We start from the raw sequence: 15,195 nt of genomic DNA on the forward strand, positions 1-15,195 counted from the left end.
TAAGAGAAATATACATAATCTGTAGTTAAGTTTTGGGGGAGTCAAAAGTTATACGTGGATTTGGGGGAGTCCAAAGTTGGCACGGAGAGGGGTCAGCACCCTGTCCCTCAAGGTGTCCAAGGGCCAACTGGACAAGCGTTTTTTGAAGGCAGGACTTGGACGTGCTCCTTCGGCAGCTCAAGCACTAAAGCCAGGACGCGGCAGACACCTCAAGTCTGACAGATCCAAACTGAACATTTCTTTTTGCAAAATTCTGCCCCTTTTCCTGCATGTCCTAGTTTACATAATAGTACCACCAAGGTCCAAGGTCGAAACCTCAAAGGCATCAATTCTCCTCTCGCGCGTTCAGTGAATCACTAATCGCCAGAGGTTCAACCTTAAGCAGGCCTCTGGAGTGAGACGAAGACAACAGCTACTCGGCAGTGAGCAGGTCCAGGCCCCGCAGCAGGGGGGTGCCCCTGAATGTACTCCTCCGAAAAGCCCATAGTGACAGTGCCAGGTTTACAGAGGAGGAGCTGAGGTTCAGAGAGGGAAGAAGTCCACAGGAGGACATACAGGTAGGACAGTGGAGGCGGGGGGAGGACCAGGACCCAAACTCCATATTCCAAACATGCGATTTCGTGCTTCCTGTCCAAGTCAGCCTCTCCTCTCTCCATCCTCTCCGTGACATGTCAGGCCCACCATCTCACACCCTGGCTCCTGTGGTAACAAGCCCACAGGTCACTGCCTTCTGTCCCTGTCTTCTCCAAACAAGTGGTCACGTTGCCACCAGATCTGATCTGTGCAGGGGGCTCCCTTGTTTAAACAAACAAAACCTTACTGGCTTTACTTCCGAGAGAGTTTCCCAGCCCTTCACCTTTCCCTAGGAAACGTCCCCACCTCCACCAAGAAGACTCCTTCCCGTCGACTAAGATTCTTTACAAAGCTCTCATCAATGCCCGCCGTCAGAGGGCATCAATGGCTCCCTTTTCCGTAACAACAGATGAAAACTTCCATTACAGCATCTACCATCATGAATCACACGTGCTTTTTTGATCATGCCTTTTTTTTTTTAAACTTTTTAAATAACAGCAGCAGTAGTAGTAACTGTTCTAATTGCATGTTTATTCTGTGCCAAGCACTAAACATTCTACACATTATCTCAGGACAACCCCAAAGCGGCTGCATTATGCCTACTGTACAGAACAGAAATGGAGACACCGAAATATCAAGTAACTTGCCCAAAGTCACTCAGTGAGGAAACAGAAGAGCTGAGACTGTCACCCAGGTTGACTGGCTTCAAAGCCCCAACTCTCATCACTAGACTAGAAGACACCCCTTTTCAGAGCCTATATATTATTCATCAGCCCCACATAAGCTAAAAACAGTAACTATTTTGAGAAAACATTTACATACTGACCTCCTCTCCAAAAGAGTCAAAAGAAAAAGGTCATGGCCAGAGTAATCATCCAGTGTGGAAGAAATCAACATAGTGCAGACAGTGGTACAAACGGATGTCTGAATTCCTCCATGGGATGGGGCATCAGGCCCCTAAGTGCTTTAGTCATCCACAACTGACTCTTAAAGGTTAACAGTAACTCACCATCATTTTGATGATGTGCTGAGGTCATCAAGACGGAATTTTACCGGCGCCAGAAACAAGAGAAAACTCTTCTGTACAACACATCAGTAGCTGAGAAAAAGTGATTCAGGAAGACCACTTAGAAGATAACCGACAGGCATACTAAGAAAGTAATCTGCATAAAAGGCACATCCTTCAAATATTTTCTGACTTATTTGATCTTTGAGAAATTTCAGACAGAACCCAAGAGCCTGTTTCACAAGAGGATGTGGTTGGTATTCAGCACTAAACTCCTGCTTGACAGGCTAAGAAAACAGAAAGGTCCTACGCAGCAGCAGCCACACGTGATGGGGAATTTGCTGGAAACATCTAAGTAGGATAAGCAAGTATAAATGTATCGCTTAGAAACCTATACGTCTATGTTACACTGCCATCTTCCTTAAGCCAGAAGGGAAGATTTAAGAAGAAATGATCAGAGGGGCAGTTAAGTGTTTGACTTCAGCTCAGGTCATGATCTCACAGCTTGTGAGTTCAAGCCCTGCATCCTCTCTCTGCCCCTTTCTTCTCTCTCTCTCTCTCTCTCTCTCTCTCTCTCAAATATAAATAAGCATTTGGGGAAAAAAATAGAAGAAGAAGAAGAAATGATCAAAATAGAATTCTGGAAGGAGCAGTAATTTATAGGTGCAAAGTCATTTATGTGTAACTAACCCACATCCAAACATCACCTGCTTCATGAAAATTAATTAAGCCTTGCCTATATATCCCCAAAGAGCACAAGATCAGAATTCTAGCTTCTGCTTCGCTAAGAAAGTTAAAAGATGACTTCCATCATACTTCAACACTACAGACAGACATACTCCAGGAAAGAAACTGACAGAGGCATCAACAGGAGTGTGGTTCAACTGTATTCCAAACTATTTCTATCACATTCAGGATGTGAAAGCCAGGAGTTACACAAGACAGGATTGTGCCATTTCCACTGAAGGAGGAAACAATCTGATGAAGATTTAATGTTGTAATGAACAAGGATCCCAGCAGGAACCAAAACATCCAGTTTAACAGCCAGGGTTAAACTGAAACAGCAGATGGGTGATTAGGCAATACAAAGCCTTTTGGGGCTGCGTCTACCACCCAAAAGTGATGCAAATTTTAGGCTTTTGTGAAAATAAAACGAAGTCACACTCTGCAACTTACATAAGTAAAACCTCAAAAAAAAAAAAAAAAACCCACATTAAAAAAAAAAAAAAAACACTGCTGCATATTTACCAAAAGCTTCTGTCCAAATGGTCCTAAACCTTGGGTAGTGCTATTCTTCAAAGTCGAATCCCCACAGGAAGTGGGTTAATAGTGCTTGCCTCTCAAGAAAGGAGCTATAGAGTCAGGAGACAGGTGTGGAGTTATTTTAAACTGTATGGCTCTATTCCCTTTGAATTTTGTGATCAAAATTCAGTGAATTTTGTGCATGTGGAGCAACAATACAGAAATCAATAAAATAATTAAAGAAAAAAGTCCTACCCCAACGGCAAGATGGGGAATGAGAGAGACATAAGACGACCAGCACAACTGCTTTAGTTCCAAGAAATAACACCCAAGAGATCTTTGAAGCAACAATCGTGTTGTTATCCATCTTTCTTCAGCACTTACCACACCACCTAGAATATATTAGGAGCTCAGTAAATGTTGACATGAAATAATAGCTCTCTTCCCCTCAAAAAGGGCCAACAGAAGGGTGCTATAATGAGACAAATTACAGCCGACTTTACAAATTACTAATAGCCAGAATTGTCCAAATAAGAAACAGATTGGCCAGAGACAGAATGAATTTTCCATTAGTGGAAGTGTTCAAGCATATATTAAAACGATTACTTGCCAAGTCGTAATGTACAAAGGATTACTGTATCAGGCAGTCGGACAAGCCCAGGGTCTGGCAGGCTTTTTCTGAAAAGGGCCAGAGTGTAAATATTTTAGTCGTTTCATGCCAGAACAGTTTCTGCCATAGTTTCTTCTCCTTTCTCACAACTCTTAAAAAATGCACAATCCTTAGCTCATGGACTACGCGCACGCGCGCGCACACAAACACACACACACACAGAGGCCTGGGTCAGGATCTGACCTACAGGCTGTAGTCTGCAGACCCTCGGACTAGATGATCTTCCAAATCTGTTATTTGGGTGAAGCAGGTTGTTAAGATTATACTTGCTGGTCCGTGAGAGAAACCTTGTGACGCCACAAATGCATCTTTATGAACTGGACAACGTAGTCTACACAGAACACTCACACACATAGATCAGCGTCATTAAGCTACCAGGAAGCTCAGTTAGTAATCACTGAGGCTCGTAACATGCAAGAAGGTAGAGGCACTGCAGGGGCAGAGTAAGCATATTACCGCCCCCTGAGGGTTTCCTGCCTACTTTCTCCTGGACCCCTGCCACTGCCTCCCACCTTCTCTGGGGCCACCAGGTGGCCCCGCCACTCTTCACCTCTGACTCAAGGCTGAAGAAGCATCCGGACACTTGGTGCCCCTCTAACGCGCCTGCTGTCCTGCCTCCACAACCCTGAACAAACAGTTCCCCGTGTGTGAGAGGCATCCCTGCCCCTGTGACTGGCACGTTTCAAAATCCAGCTCAGAGGTTATTTGCTCCATCAAGACTTCCCAAAGCTGCTTTACTCCTTGCTTTCCCTTCTCCATTGGCTATGGTTCATTGCTCCTGGCTCTAAACTACCTCTACATTTAGTATGACCATTGAACTCTTTGCTGACGTGTCTACCTACCTCACCCTGACTGTAAATTCTACACAGATCCTGGCTCATATCCCTCTCAGTACACCATAGTCACTTGCAGAATGGCTCTCAGACGTTGCTAAGATGAGTTCTAGAAACGTTTTATGGGTACCTTCCCAAAAAACCAGCAAGAGAAAGAAATAATCCAGGCTCCTATGACTGGGGAGGAGACAAACTCCAAGCTTATCACCATGGAAAATGGAGATGAGAGTAAGCAATCGTGCAGAACTCTAGGAAATATGCCATATGATGTAGAAATAAATCTATTGTTGTTTAGGACTAAGATCTTAGGGACAAGAGGTATGCGTGTACGAATCAACTGATATGAACTCTTACTCAACCAAATACAAAGTTAGTAAAGAACGGATCTTTCTTCCTGAAAGTATTCTCATAGGTACAGAGGTCAAAGGTCTCCATTCACAGTCTCAAAGTATCTCTCCACCAAAAAACAATTGTTAATTTCAAAGGAGAGAAAAAGTAACCCTACAGTGACAAAATCTGGCAGACACCATCTTAATGCAGGGATTGAAGTTAACACTAGCAGCGATGGGACAAACAGACACGTATGCTGTCTGACAGAATGCAACGAAAGCACAAACATCTATACCACTCTGCTCGAAGCATATGACGTGGGTCACATCGAGAGGAAACGTTAGGTAAACCCAAACTAGAGAACATTCTCCAAAATGACTGAGACTGGCTTACAATCTTCAAAAGTGTCAAGGCCTCGGGGCGCATAGGTGGCTCAGTCAGTTAAGCGTCCAACTTCAGATCAGGTCATGATCTCTTGGTTCGTGAGCATGAGCCCCGCGTCCAGCTCTGTGCTGACAGCTCAGAGCCTGCAGCCTGCTTTGGATTCTGTGTCTCCCTCTCTGCCCCGCTCCCGCTCGCATTCTGTCTCTCATTCTCTCTCTCTCAAAAATAAATAGACATTAAAAAAAAAAAAAAAATGTCAAGGTCTTAAAAGTCAAGGGAAGACTAGGGACTTGTCCCAGAGTGAAAGAGAAAGACTCAGTGACTGGGGGCAACATGTGATCCTGGGCTGACACTGTGCTTCCGTGAAGGATGCTCCCGGGACAAAGCCTAGAAGAAGCTTCTGGTGGAGGGTGTATGAAAGGTCTTTGTCTTATTCTGGTAAGGTTTCTGCAAATTTGGAGCTGTTCCAAAATAAAACATGAAGACAGTTTTAGCACCTGCACACGTGCAGCCTATGCTGTAGTGAACAGGCAAAGCCAATGAACGTGAAAGAAGTCAGAACAGTAATTACAGGGTGGGACGGGGTTACTGACTGGAAAGGAGCAATAAGAAGCCTCCTGGGCAGCTGCAAACGTTCCATCTTCCTTGAGCTGGGAGGTTGTGTCGGGGCACAGGCATGTGTAAAAATCCACGAGCTATATACTTATGATTAGTGCACGTGACCAAAGGTATACTGTGCCTGAACCAAAAAAACAAAACCGAAAGCCCTATATTCAAGCTATAATGATCCTACCCAGAACCTTTCTGTATTCATTTAATAGTTAACAGATGCCCTATTTAAAGTCTAGGCTTTGGTGAGAAGAAACTCATTGCTCTAAATAAGTCTAAAAGAAATACCATTTCCATAAATTTTTTTGGCATTTGTTATTAAAGATGCTGAAGACGGAAGTGTTTTGGCTTTGCTGCTTATGTAATTAATTGGAGCGGGAAGGCTCCCGGGTGAGTCTGCCCAAATGATCTCCCTCCGAGGGAGGGGAGGCAAGAAGACTGGACGCACCAAATATTACGCCACGGTGGGATTTCTGGAAATGGAGAAGTCAACTGGCCGAAAATAAGCAAGCATCATGGTGGTGAAACAAAGAAACAAACCAACCTGTCTTCAGAAAAGCTGTCCCTTAGAAGGACAGCAGAGAGACAGACCAGGCTGACTATGCTCATACAAATAAATGCCTTCCTCTGACTCTTCCCTGGATGGCGTCGGGCCTTTGTTTGTTTGCTCTGGGAGGACAGGGGAACTTTCAGGGGTTCAGAGGAAGGATGCTCATGTGACAGTTAGGAGCCTGCTCTTCAGAGAGACCCAAGCGTGAGTTCCAAGTCCACCTGGGGCTGCCTGAGGAGCCTCAGGGAGGTAACTTCATCCCCTGTGCCTTGATTTCCCCATCTGTAAAATAAGGGTAATTCTACTCAACCCCTGAGGTTGCTGGGAAGGCTAAATGAGTCAGTGCGTGGCGTGCCTGCTCAGGGGCCTGCGCAGTCGGCAGTCAGTAAGGGGCAGTGCTCTTAGACTGTCAACACGCGCCGCCCCCACCCCACATTCACCGACACTGCCTGCCTAACGCGGCTGCCCTTCTCTATGCTCACCGTGATGACTTTCTCTGCCACAAATGTGCTTCGTGTAAGCCTCACCTCCATCAAAGGAGCACCGCAGTCACAGCAGAGGTTTAATTAAAATGAAACGGAGGGCCTCCTGCTATAGGTCATTAAGGGCAAGTCCAGAGGAACAAGTGCCAAGGGTTAGGAGCACTCTGTGTTCAATTTCTGGGAGGCCACGTGGGGCCACTCACTTAGCAGAAGCACCAGAATCACTGCAGTTTGGCCCTTAAGTCCCATCTCTGGGCCAAAATGGAGCACGGAGAGCAGACTTCTGTTCTCCTTTTTCCAGCTGTGGGGCCATGAGCTCTGGCAGTCATTAAAATAAGCACCAAACCACATGGCCAAGTCCTGCTGACAAACAGAATGTTCTTAGCTACTGATGGGTTAAAAAAAAAAAAAAAAGAGGGGAGATGGCCAAGAGCGGGGAGGGCGCCTCTCTGGCATATGGAGCCAATGCACATTTTGTCAGCTAATGACACTCTGCAACTTCAAGAGTTTTGGAAATTACGTGCAAGGCTGCCAAAGAGGGTGGTGTACAGGCTCTCCCTTCCAAAAGGAGGGGGCAACGTTCCAAACTTCGAAGACAGATGAGGCTTTGCTGGAAGATGAGAACTCAGGACTCGTACAGGGGAGCCAGCTGGGTTCAGAGGCCTCAATTCCTTTTAAAGATTGTATTAGACGGGGTGCCTGGGTGGCTCAGTCGGTTGAGCATCCGGTTTCGGCTCAGGTCATGATCTCAAGGTTCGTGGGTTCAAGCCCCGCGTCAGCTGTGCTGACAGCTCAGACCCTAAAGCCTGTCTTCGGATCTGTTTCCCCCTCTCTCTGACCCTCCCCTGCTCACGCCGTCTTTCTCTCTCTCTCTAATAAATAAAAAAAAAAAAAAGTTTGAGAGATTGCATTAGAGTCCAGGTGCGCCTGAGTCACACTCAGGCCTCCACAAGACACCGAGTCACCTAAAATGGCTTGTGTGTGTGTGTGACTGTGCTGTTAGGTGGTCAAAGCTGATCCCAGAAGCAGGCAGGATGACTGTGACTGTGGACAGGCCACCTCCCTCCCCGCCACGCGTGCCACCTGGGCAGTCAGAGAACTGGCAGTCACAGCCACTATCGTCACACTGTAACCTCCATTCTCACTGCTTACTTCTGGGAACAGTTTTTCCTTTGTCTTCCTTCTGCCACGATAACCTTAACCTTCACATACAACATGCTCTTGTTGGGCCCCAGGTTTTGAGAAGGGACACACTGGAAGCCAGTGTTGTGGGGCGTGGGGAGCCCACACGGAGTGAGCGTGAAAGCTGGGAAAGCCTGTGCGAGGGGAGAGGAGAAGACGGCACAAGGAAGACGGAAACAGTGTGCCTGCTTCTGAGTCCTTTTCGTTGCCTGCACCAATCCACAGCATCACGTGGCTTCATTCTGAAATGAGGGGCAGCCACGTAGATTCACCGGAATCACCTGGGAGCCCTCACGTCCAACAGGTAAAATCTGTGATGGCTCCTAAACGCTGGCTGAGTGATGGAGGCTTCCGAGTGACGGAGGCTCTGTGGCTTTCATTTCTGCTCATATCTGAGGAGTCCTGGACAAGGAAGGGGCGTCGAGGAACGGGGCCAACCCAACACTTGTCACCAGATTTCCAAAATATTTGGTTTCCAAAGATGAGACTAAGGATGGATTCCACAGCCCACTGGGCAGAGCTTTTGCTCCCAGGAAAGGTGCCATGTGGGCCATTGCAGATCACATGTCACTTTGTGCAATTAGAAAACTGTACCCCTCATCGAGACATTTTACTTCCTTTCCTTAGGGAACTATTGTAATGGGGCGCCTGGGGGGCTCAGTCAGTTAAGCGTCTGACTTCGGCTCAGGTCATGATCTCACTGCTCGTGGGTTCAAGCCCCACGTCAGGCTCTGTGCTGACAGCTCAGAGCCTGGAGCTGCTTCAGATTCTGTGTCTCCCTCTCTCTCTGCCCCCTCCCCCGCTTGTGCTCTCCCTCTCTCTCTCTCTCTCAAAATAATAAATAGACACTTAAAAACACATGTATCTGACACAGAAGGCATTGAAAAAATGAACTGATGTTACCAACAAAATATGTGTCAAAGACATGGGGATTTCCGTTTAGTTATTCCTTCAATAAACATTGTATTATGTACTAGTTCCCATGCTGTATTTCGGCACTCAATGGCAAAAAAGACTAAGGTCTCTGCCTTAAAGGATCTAGGTGTTGAGGGCTACACAGACCAGGAATGACAGTATAGCAATCTGCGGATAAAACAAGTACCATATGGTGCAGTATGAGTGTTTGTGCAGGGTGTTATGGGAGGGCGGAGGGGTGTCTAAGTTGCACCGAACTGGCAGGGATTTGTATTTTAGCAAGGATCTGTATTTTAGGAGGCACACTCCAGGGCCAGTGAGCACCAGACAGGGCAAGCAGCTCAGTGGCCGTGCAGGGAGAGGGGCCAGAGGTGAGAGGAGGCTGAACTGAGGTGGGGGGAGAGGAAATGGAGGAGAAGGTGAGTCAGGAGATATCAAGGAAGGAGAATCCATGGAACTCTGAGACTGCCCGGGGTGGGGTGAGAGGGGAAAGGCCAAGACGACCACAGAGCTCTGACGTGAATGGCTAAATGGAAGAATGGTGATGAGTCAGAGTAAAGGATGCAGAAAGAAGTGCGGCTCTGGAGGGAAGCTGATGAGTTTCAGGCAGGCTCACGGAGTTTGAGGGCTGGCCCCGAGGAGAGGTCCTGGCTCAAGACACAGAACAGGGCTCCTTGCCACACAAGTGGGAGTTGAAGTTGTGGCTGAGAAGAGCACAGAGTGTAAGACAGAACCTTGGAGAAAACTAGCATTTAATGAAAGGGGGGGAGGAATCCCACAATGGAAACTGAGGGGGAATTGGCCAGAGAGACAAACCGCACAAAGCAGGAGCAGTTTTTGCAAGTAAAGGAACATGAGCCACATCAAACGTGATCAGAATTCAACAAGAAGCGAGAAATGGCCAGGGGCCCTGAGGACAAGGAAGAACAGTCCTGGAGGACAGGCGGGACAGAAGGATTTTAACAACCAATGACTTCAGGAAGTCAAGAAATGTGGATGGGAAGAGATGACGTGATGTGATGGGAAGGTGCTTTGTTTTTTCCAGATATTGTCATGGAAAGAGATGGTCAGGGGCACCTGGGTGGCTCAGTCAGTTGGGCATCTGACTTCAGCTCAGGTCATGATCTCACAGTTTGTGAGTTCTGGCCCCACGTCGGGCTCTGTGCTGACAGCTTGGAGCCTGGAGCCTGCTTCGGATTCCGTGCCTCCCTCTCTCTGTCCCTCCCCCAGCTTGTGCTCTGTCTCTCTCTCAAAAATAAACAAACATAAAAAAAAAATTAAAAAGAAAAGAGATGATTAAACAGGAAAGAAACAAGATGACAGGACCTTGTCCTGAGGAAAAGGAGGAGACGGAAACTCAGCACAAGTAAAAGAACAAGCCTTAAACACACTTCTAATTCTCAGCGGCGAAGTGACAGGGTCGGCCCCAGGTAAGTCAGTAAAGGACAGAAGCTGAGACCCTTCATTGATGGCTGTGACTCAGTGGAGGCAAAGGCAAGGTTGGGAGGCTGGGGATGGAATGGAAATCTGGAAGACGAGGAGAAGATGGGCGAGACAGCTGTCCCGGCACAAGGGGGAGCGTCAAGCAGCGACGGCCAAAGCACGACAGCATCAAGGGCAGGATGCGTCTACAATGAAGATGGGGCGGGGGGGGGGGGGGGGGGGGGTCGTGTAGGGAAAGAGGGCGCTCAGGTCACCACAAAAAATGCACAGTCCTGCTCCATACGGTCAGACTCCTGGAGGAAAAGAGGCCTCTCTTTCTACACTGCACACTCAGAGGGAGACTGCCAAACGGGAACAAGTGCAAAGGAAAGAAATCACAACGCAGAAGGTGTGAGAAAACCCCAGAGGTGACCACCCGGGGCTGGTCTGAGACTGACCTGGTACCCAGGGTGCCAAGGCCACGGAGATGCATACTGTCTACTGGGTAACAAAGCAGCATCTAATTACTCCTCCTTGGATACACAGCCAGGCCTTACTCATACTGGAGAGGGGCAGAGGGATCAGGAAACAGCAAAAGGAGGAGGAAGGCAGTCCTGAGCTTCACCTCCCGAGGGAAAAAGTGGACTCCTGACTAAAATCTCAGAGGAAGGCAGGGATAAGCAACCGAGGGCCGCTAATCAGAAGAACTGTGTTCTTACTTATGTCCACGTCCAGGATCCATCCCTCAGCGCCCCACATCCCAATTCACCTTCCTCCTCTCCCCGTGTGCTGTTACCCAGCCACCACCTTCGTCTGGCACGACCTTTGTCCCTGAGACCCGCCCTTCTTTCTCCCTGGGCTCGGCCACTGCCTTCCTTCAGGCCTTGCTCTGCTACCTGGACCACAGCAACAGCGCCCTCACTGGTCTCCCTGCTGGTTCTGCCCCACTCAGTGTAACCACCACGGGAGAGCCCGAGGAATTTAAAGATGAGAGCGGGGGCGCCCAGGAGGCTCAGTCGGTTCAGCATCCGACTTCGGCTCAGGTCATGATCTCATGGGTCGTGGGTTCGAGCCCCACATGGGGCTCTGTGCTGCCAGCTCAGAGCCTGGAGCCTGCTTCAGATTCTGTGTCTCCCTCTCTCTCTGACCCTCCCCTGCTCACGCTGTCTCTCTCTCTCAGGAATAAATTAATTAAATAAATATAAATAAATAAATAAAAAGATTATACAACCTTATCTTGCCCACAGGTCCGCTGGGATCTGCCTTCCGCTCACCTAAATTCCAGTCACTTCCTGGCCTGGGTGAACTAGCAGGGCGCCTACGGCCCCTCCCACGCCCAGTGTCTGCAAAGCGTCCCACCTCCCACGCCCCTTCTCCCACCAGTCCTGCTCATCCTTCAGGCCCTGAATAAAGCAACGCCTCCTCACAGAAGCCTTCTCTGATGCCTCAGCCTGGCTTACGATCACTCAGAGTCCTCCTCTGGCCAATCTCTACGACAGCTTCATACCAGAGCGCTGTCGTCTGGCTCCCTGACTTAAGTAATAGAAAATAATTAATTCCTTGAGGACAGGGATGGGCATCTTGAATGACAGCCCTGTGTGCAACTCCTTAAAGAATTTCACAATCTTGTCACATGAGGGGCAGGGAGGAGCTGGCCAAGAAAACTGGATGGGCGGGGGGAAGGGGGGCTCTTTTAGGAAGCAGAAGCGGCAGGAGCCGATGGCTGCAAGTGAGATACAACCTGTAAACAGTTTACCGAGACCACAGCACGGAACTGGGGGAGACGAGCTTTCACGAGTCTGGCTTTTTCTTCATTCATGTGTTGGCTCCAAAGCCACCTCCTCAGAGAAGTCATCCTGACCAGGCAGCTTTTTTTTTTTTTTTTTAATGTTTTTTATTACTTACTTTCAAGAGAGAGAGGCAGAGTGTGAATGAGGGAGGGGCAGAGAGACAGAGAGACACAGAATCTGAAGCAGGCTCCAGGCTCTGAGCTGTCAGCACAGAGCCCGACGCAGGGCTCGAACCCACACACTGCGAGATCATGTCCTGAGCTGAAGTTGGGCGCTTAACTGACTGAGCCACCAGGCGCCCCAGTGACCAGCTAGCTTTTGAAATGACGGGCACGGAGGAGGGCACTTGTGGGGATGAGCACTGGGTGTTACATGAAACCAGTTTGACAATAAACTATATTAAAAAAAAAAAAAAAAAGCCCCCTCTGCTAACCCATGGATACTCTCCATCCCATTACCATTCCTTATTCCTTTCTTTGATACTATCTGATAGGATCCAAAACACCTACCACCCACTAAAAGCACTGCATTACTGGCAATCACCACCACGGCCATGCACGATCAAAAAGTAGGCTCCGCGAAATTAGGGTTATTGGGGGGGGTTTTTTTGTTTTTTGTTTGTTTCAGTCTGATTTTACCCCTACATCACCAGTACTGACAGCAATGCCTGGCCCAGAGCAACACTTTCGGCTGTTGCAGAGCTTACTGCAGATAAATATATTAAATGTGCTCAGCGCGGAGAAAAAGTGGTGTGAGGGGGAAACCAAACCAGCACCTTCCAGGATGTGTGGGCCACACACTGGCGGGGGATCCCAAGCGTCCGAAGGAGGGACAGTGAGCCGACATCATGGGATGACCGCTTTCAGCTCAACGTACGGTGTAAGTCAGAGTTAGGAGAAATCGAAACAAACAAAAGAAACCAGAAATCGTTCTCGGCCGCCGAAGGAACTTAACCAGTGGGCAGGGGTGTCGGTGAAGAAACGCCAAGTATTCAGCGGGAAAGGGAGACTGGGACCCGGAGGTCTGAAAGTCTGGGACTGGCAGTCACAGACACGCCGGGTTTCATTTGCAGAGTTTCAAAAACTTCCATTTTTTTTTTTTCATTAGCTTTGAAAACACTGTAGCCGTCAGGGTTTACAAACCCAGAGATGACGCGCGTGCAACGCACAGGTTTTGTTTTCATTTCTCCCGCTTCACATTATGTTAGTTCTGCGCTCATAAAAGTCAACTCGGTAAAAAGAGAAGTTTGACTTTTTCTGACATAGAAATTCCTTCCACCGACATTTACCTCACAGGACCGAATACGCATTAAGGTTTGCAACCCCCGGGCCAAACTGAAGAATCGAGAACCTTAGCTTAGAAAGCTCTGAGGGAGAACGGACTTCACTCACACCCTCGCTTCCCAAACGACGTTATGATCACTCCCATTTTACAGACGAAGGAAGAGAGGCTCACAACGAGGTGACATGCCAGGGTCACACAGCAAATCCCGGGCAAAGCCGGGATGCTGAGGACTCTGGCGTCCCAACACCGAGGGTTCGGAGCAATCCCTGCCAGACGCCAGGAGGGGCTGACTTGGGACATCAGGAGGGGTCTACTCAGAAGACCCCGGGCTGAAACCAGCCCGCCGGGACGCGGCCGGAGAAAGAGGGCGACAGCTGGAGTCAGTGACTCCCCGGAGGAGGGAGGATCCTGAATTCGACCACGACCCTCGTCCTCCCAGCCAAGCTCGCCCCTTCCCGCCAGGCCTCCAAAACCCAGCCCGCGCGACCCGCGACTCCCTCACCAGCGCGGCTCACTTACCGCCACTCAACTTCCGGCAACCACGGCGTCGTCCGCAGCGCGCGCTCCGATGACGCAACGTCGCCCCGCCCCGCCCGCCTGCGGTCAGTGATGCGCATGCGCACACGGAGGCGCGAGCCAACCTGGTAAGTGAGCCCCTAGCACCGGGCTGAGTGGGAGGATCCTGAGTTGCCCGGAAGGCGGAGCGTCAGAAAGTGGGCGAGGCTCTCTGGTCTGAGCCGAGCTTCGTCTGATAAGCCAATTTGTTGGCTACAGGGAATGTGTAAATGCCTGTCATGCTTTGAAAAAATTGCTCCACTTCCTCTCTGTCGATTTCAGAAGATGCCAGGAATTATGGTCATTTTCATTTTCCAGGAGAGGCAGCATTAAATGTATCCCAGGTGTCAGTGAGGAGGCAAGTGTGGAGACAGATGAGAATTTTAATAGGTAAAAGCCCATGAAGGTCGCCAGTGATTAACCTGCTCTTTCTAAACTAGGCATTATTCTCATAGCTCTCCGCTGTCAATGGGATAAACGTATTCATTCCTAATTACTTATTGAGCATATACTATGTGCCAAGCATCGGTCAGGTACTGAAGACACAATAATGAGTACATAATTAATGTACAAGGTCATTCATTCATAAGGAATTAAAGTGATTCTGGTGTGGTTCAATAGACTCAATAATTACAGTAATGACTACTATTATCTACCATGTTTTCAGGCTGTCATATCTTCTAATCACCACAAAGGTCCTGAAACGTGTCATATTATCCCCATTTTACCCATGAACAGAGTCTAGGAAAAGTTAAGTGGCTTGCTGAAGGTGAAAGAGTTTTGGGGATAGGATCCTAATGGAAGTGTGTTTGACTCTGCCAAGTAAGAAAACAAATCCAGACTTACTAAGGAGATACTTTATTTGTAAGGGGAAGGGGAAGAGGGAGGGAAGGGACTATTGCAATAGAAAGACCACTCTGACCTAAAGATCTGCAAGTGCCTTAAGGACTAGGAAAAAAGAACTTTTGCTTCACAGGGAAGAGTGAAGAAGGCTAGAAAGAACGGGCTGTGGGAAAGTGGGAGGAAAGTGTGGCTTGATTGGATAGTGGTAGATCAGACAATATTTTATCTTGAGGTCAGCTTATTCTCTGGAGAGGCTGAATGCTGACTCAGGCCTTGTAAGTCAAAAATAAGGAACGTGAAAGGTATGGGAGAAGCTTAACTAATGTTGTTTAATATAGCAGTTTGTTTTGATTGATTAGTGGATACAAGTAGCTCAGCTAAACATTTATAAGGCAAAGAATAGCGCTTCAGAATGACCATCTTGCCTTGTTGCAGGTAAACAAGTATCCATGCGTCTTACCTAAGTCCTACAGGAATGGATATTTCTTTGCAGTAAACCTTTCCTGGAGGATAAAAACATGGAAG

General features: G+C 48.2%; 1 protein-coding gene across 4 annotated transcripts in view; it reads right to left on the reverse strand.

Moving 5' to 3' along the window:
- Positions 1 to 13,861, reverse strand: part of ATG7 (autophagy related 7) — a 241,284-nt gene extending 227,423 nt beyond the window's left edge. Inside the window, exon 1 of one of the 4 annotated variants that reach the window (XM_039231270.1) lies at positions 13,792 to 13,861. Coding sequence is in view for 3 of the 4 variants with exons in the window: in XM_039231273.1 (XP_039087204.1) it covers positions 1,583 to 1,588 (6 nt within the window). In the remaining variant the exon portion in view is untranslated. Of the gene's footprint in view, positions 1 to 1,582; positions 1,679 to 13,791 lie in introns of those variants that run through there. The other 3 variants (XM_039231273.1, XM_039231272.1, XM_039231269.1) reach the window with 3 other exon arrangements.
- Positions 13,862 to 15,195: the final 1,334 nt, after the last annotated feature.

Source organism: Hyaena hyaena, unplaced genomic scaffold, assembly GCF_003009895.1.
Source record: "Hyaena hyaena isolate Hyena2069 unplaced genomic scaffold, ASM300989v1 scaffold_56, whole genome shotgun sequence".
NCBI classification, from domain to species: domain Eukaryota; kingdom Metazoa; phylum Chordata; class Mammalia; order Carnivora; family Hyaenidae; genus Hyaena; species Hyaena hyaena.